Source organism: Sinocyclocheilus rhinocerous, unplaced genomic scaffold, assembly GCF_001515625.1.
Source record: "Sinocyclocheilus rhinocerous isolate Xijiao unplaced genomic scaffold, SAMN03320098_v1.1 scaffold2053, whole genome shotgun sequence".
Lineage (NCBI taxonomy): Eukaryota > Metazoa > Chordata > Actinopteri > Cypriniformes > Cyprinidae > Sinocyclocheilus > Sinocyclocheilus rhinocerous.
Genome location: NW_015666532.1, coordinates 696,555 through 701,213, shown reverse-complemented (window position 1 = coordinate 701,213; position 4,659 = coordinate 696,555). Strand labels below are relative to the sequence as shown.

The following is a 4,659-nucleotide window of genomic DNA, read 5'->3' as shown; positions in this document are numbered from 1 at the left end:
TATTTTATGTATAATCTTTTTCTATTCTTAACTGTTTTAATTCATTTTAAATCAATTTTAGTTTATTTTCAAAGTTTTATTAATGATTATTTTAATTCCTTTTATGTAAAGCACTTTGAATTACCATTGTGTATAAAATGTGCTGTATAAATAAACTTGCCTTGCCTTGCCTGAACTGAAACCTGGCAAAATCGATAAGTTGCTGATTCTAAGTTCCTCCACATCTGAAAAACTTTCAAAAAATATTGAACTAAATACAAAAACAACAAAAGTCATACACATCTGGGATAAAATGTAAGAGAGTAAATGATGAGAGAATTTTCTTTTTTGGGTGGAATAATTTTTTTAAGTTACCGTATATGCTAATGACGCAATTTCACGTGCTTCAGTAATTTATTTGCATTAAATTATTATAAGGAGTTAAGGATTTTGAATTTAATCACATGTACGTTTACGGGTTAACTTTGACAACCCTCACAATATATATTTATATATAGTATCAATTCAAAATACAGGTTTTACAACAGAGAATGGAGAAGCTTTTAAAATATTACTCATCTGTGCTTTTTTTACATTTCTATTCTGCCGTTCAGGTTTATTTTACCTCAGTAGACTGGCTGCATCTCCTCTAGCAACACTGAGGTAGTTTCCATCCCTACTGCAATGAACGTCAAAACATATGCATAATCAATTCAAGGAAGGCTACAGGGTGTCCAAAGGAGAGAAAAAAAATGTTTTCAAATATTACTCACCTGTCCTTTACTATGATTTTTAATCTGGCATTCACCAGAGTCTTATTTTACCTCAGTTGACAGGCTGTTTCTTCTTGCAACATCCAGGTAGTTGTCATTCCTACTCTTTTGAATGACAAAAGATATGCAGTATCAATTCAAACTACAGGTTGTATAATAGAGAACAGAGGTGTTTTTTAAATATTACTCACCTGAGCTTTTTATAATTTTTAATTTGGCATTCACCAGTTTTATTTTACCTAATTTTCCTCTTGCAACATTGAGGTAGTTGCCATTGTTACTGTAATGAATAACAAATATATATACAGTATCAAATCAAAGTACAGGTACAACAGAGAACAGAAATGCTTTAAAAGTATCACTTACCTGTGCTTTTCTGTATTTTTTAACCTGGCATTCACCAGATACTTATTTTACCTACTGTAAAAAAAAAAAAATGATACGCAGCCTGTAAAATAGAGAACAGGATTCTTTTAAAATATTATTCACCTATTTTTCCTCTTGCAACATCCAGGTAGTTTCCATCTCTACTGAATGGCAAAATATATACAGTATCAATTCAAAGGTTATACATTAGCGAACAGAGAAGCTATTATTGCTATTTTTAGCATATCAAACCTAAAACTAACTTTACCGCGCTATTATTATTATATAACTCTGCCACTCTTTTTCTGTCTTTCAGAGCTTTATCTTGTTTACTGACTTGCAACACTGATGTAACGTTAACTTATAATATTTAAAAAATATTATTCACCTGTTTTTTGTCAAGAATTTAAGTTTACCTCGTTGGACAGGTTAAGTTTTGTCACTATTCACAGTTAAATATCAAATATTCAAATCCAGAAAGATTTAACTGCACTTATGTATGTTTGAAAAAATGCAGCTGTAGTGACTGAGGTGATTTGTATCACGTCATTCCAGCAAATATTCTGTTGAGGTTCCGTTGTTTAAATGCGATTTGCAAAATCAACTTTAGCTTTCCATAATAACGTCTATACTGTCCTTCACGGGCACCCTTAGAAATGACGAGGAATGTGATGATGTAATATGTGTGTGACTGAAGTCAGCCTGTAGTCCACTCTCTTGCTTCTCCGTCAGGATGGTAATGTAAAATACACTACTTTGCTTTTATAGTTATTTAATTGATCATATGAGGTCATGTTTTCCCCATAAAGAAAGAGCATGCGGTCAACTGCGATTGTGAAGGTTGTGAAGTACACACCAAACGATGAGAACGAGAGCAGCAAAAACATGTCATGTCGCTCGCCCGCCCAGTCAGTTCAGCACAGTTTACAGCCTGGGTTAAAATGAATGTGTCAGACTGCAGTTTTTGAGCTTATTGTCAGAAAGTGATAACGGCAACCTTATTTTGCAGGGGACCCAGGTTAAAGACGTGGTCATTAAGCCTGATGCGCCAAACACTCTCCTCCTAGACGAGCATGCAGACTATATTGCAGCCTATGGCTCCAAGAAGGATGACTATGTACGTTGATGGCTTAGAAAAGATGCAAAAATGGGTTTCCTCCAAAAATGAATAAAATTAGAGGTTAATTCCCATGTATTTTGCACCATCTCCTGCAGGAGTACACACTGTCCGAATACTTGAGAATGAGTGGCATCTACTGGGGTCTGACAGTAATGGACCTGATGGGTCAGCTGTCTCGAATGAACCGTGAGGAGATCATAGAGTTCATCAAGTCCTGCCAGCATGACTGTGGAGGCATCAGCGCCAGCACTGGCCATGACCCTCATCTCCTCTACACCCTCAGTGCTGTACAGGTCAGCAGGAATCTACAAATCTAGAAGGCAATCATAATAATTAATAAATGGTTACAAAAAAAATGACTACTCAAAAGTGGGAATTAATGAAAAAAAAATGTTGTTACTCCCTTTAGATCCTGTCCTTGTATGACAGCATTAATGTCATTGATGTAGACAAAGTGGTAGACTATGTTAAAGGACTGCAGCAGGAGGATGGCTCATTCGCAGGAGACAAATGGGGTACATTTATTTGTTTTTTCAGTCTTTACTGGAATAAACAATTTTAAGTATTATATGACTTCATGAATGCTCGCTTTTGTTCCTTAACAGGAGAAATAGATACACGGTTTTCCTTTTGTGCGGTTGCGACATTGTCACTACTGGTCTGAATTCTTTTCTATTCAAATATTATATTTAATTGTCTTTTATAGTGTTTCCTGCAACATTTCAAGGTTTTAAATACATATAACATGACACATTTCTGTGCAGGGCAAGTTGGATGTGATCAACATGGACAAGGCTGTTGAGTTTGTGCTGTCCTGTATGAACTTTGATGGTGGGTTTGGTTGTAGGCCTGGTTCAGAGTCCCATGCTGGTCAGGTAAAGTGTTTGAGGTATTTTATGCCCACCTTTAAACCGTTTTAGTGCATTCATACGTTGTAATCATATGTTTTTCTCACCCTGTCTCTAGATTTATTGCTGTACAGGTTTCTTGTCGATCACTGGGCAGCTTCATCAAGTAAATGCAGATCTGTTGGGTTGGTGGCTCTGTGAAAGACAGTTACCATCAGGAGGCTTGAATGGGAGACCAGAGAAGGTAAGATGTCCTTTAGATCAAAGATATTAACTAATAAAAAAAGTGTGATTTAAAAAAAGTGAAAACTAGTTATATTTTCAGACAATGCTGGATATTTAAATGAATCCCAAGTCTGATATTTGACTGTCAGTGTATTCTGCTCATGAAGGGACCATCTGATCCAGTCAGTATAACTGGATCATAAATGGTACAGTTTGTGTTGTAAAAGATTAAAACTATTACTAAAATTAGTAGCATAATGAAACTAAATAAAAATGTAAAATAGCTATTAAAAATATAGATTAAATTAAAATTGTTTGCTAACCATATAAAACATATTAAAATTGACCATAAATAATAAACAAAATTGAAAAATATAATGTAAATATAAAGTGTAAAATAATGTAAAATATAAAAATGTAATGTTTTCAAAACTTAATACTAGATTATTATAATTTTGAATTATTTATTTATAAGAAGTTATTATTTATGAGAGACCAAACACAACTGTGGATTAAATTTTTTTTTCTCTGATTCAGCTGCCTGATGTCTGCTATTCCTGGTGGGTTCTTGCCGCTTTGAAGATCATTGGCAGAATTCACTGGATTGACAAAGCAAAACTGCGCAATTTTATTCTTGCTTGCCAGGATGAAGAGACTGGAGGCTTCGCTGATAGGCCTGGAGACATGGTAAGCTCTCTTTGGAATTTGTCACATACAACTTTGCATGTGCATAAATATTTTGCATGTCATTTCTCTAGGACTTGCCATTCTTTATACAGAGCTTATCAGTCTCTGCAGTGCATTCTTGCCAGTGTTCTATATTTCCATCCAGGTGGATCCTTTCCACACTCTGTTTGGTGTGGCTGGTCTGTCTTTGCTGGGAGATGAGCAGATCAAACCAGTGAATCCTGTGTTTTGCATGCCTGAGGATGTGCTTCAGAGGATTGGCCTCCAACCAGACTTGCTGAGCTGAGTTTCAATTTTCAGCATGGCCATTTTCCTCTTTTCCTACCCCTGCACAGCCAGCCATTTCGAAACGGGCAAACCGTGGAAAGCTGTCATCTTCAACTAACGATTGGCACACCGTTTAGAGGGACCAAGGACTTTAGAAAGACCCTTAAAGGCAGGGTATGTGATTTTTCAAAAACACTTTAGAAAACTGATTCGGGCCGAATCGCAAAACAAACTTGTAGCCAATCAGCAATAAGGGGCGTGTCTACTCGTGATGTGGAGGAGAGCGCGTTCAGTGCATGGGACGGACATTAGCCGAGCCGAGCGACAGAAAGATAGAGATGGCGGATAAAAAAACAAAAGAGGAAAACGTCTGCGGAAAGATAAGGCAAGAAGT

The 4,659-nt window shown here is 36.1% G+C and overlaps 2 protein-coding genes across 2 annotated transcripts in view; one reads left to right on the top strand and one right to left on the bottom strand.

The window, feature by feature from the left end:
* LOC107732505 (E3 ubiquitin-protein ligase HECTD3-like) overlaps positions 1-850 on the bottom strand; it is a 15,809-nt gene extending 14,959 nt beyond the window's left edge. Inside the window, exon 1 of the mRNA XM_016543860.1 lies at positions 804-850. Coding sequence (XP_016399346.1) covers positions 804-850 — 47 coding nt within the window. The remainder of the gene's footprint in view (positions 1-803) is intronic.
* Positions 851-1,755: 905 nt separating this feature from the next.
* LOC107732517 (geranylgeranyl transferase type-2 subunit beta) lies at positions 1,756-4,429 on the top strand. The gene is made up of 9 exons (XM_016543878.1): positions 1,756-1,854; positions 2,128-2,235; positions 2,334-2,531; positions 2,648-2,753; positions 2,844-2,896; positions 3,003-3,113; positions 3,205-3,330; positions 3,849-3,998; positions 4,144-4,429. Exons 1-9 carry the CDS (start codon positions 1,852-1,854, stop codon positions 4,282-4,284), a joined length of 996 nt encoding a protein of 331 aa, XP_016399364.1. The 5' UTR covers positions 1,756-1,851; the 3' UTR covers positions 4,285-4,429.
* Positions 4,430-4,659: the final 230 nt, after the last annotated feature.

Excerpts from the sequence above, each read along its gene's own strand:
- LOC107732517 (XM_016543878.1), top strand. Across the intron at positions 2,532-2,647 it reads ACACCCTCAGTGCTGTACAG|ATCCTGTCCTTGTATGACAG; the intron begins GTCAGCAGGAAT and ends TACTCCCTTTAG. Across the intron at positions 2,897-3,002 it reads TTGCGACATTGTCACTACTG|GGCAAGTTGGATGTGATCAA; the intron begins GTCTGAATTCTT and ends ATTTCTGTGCAG.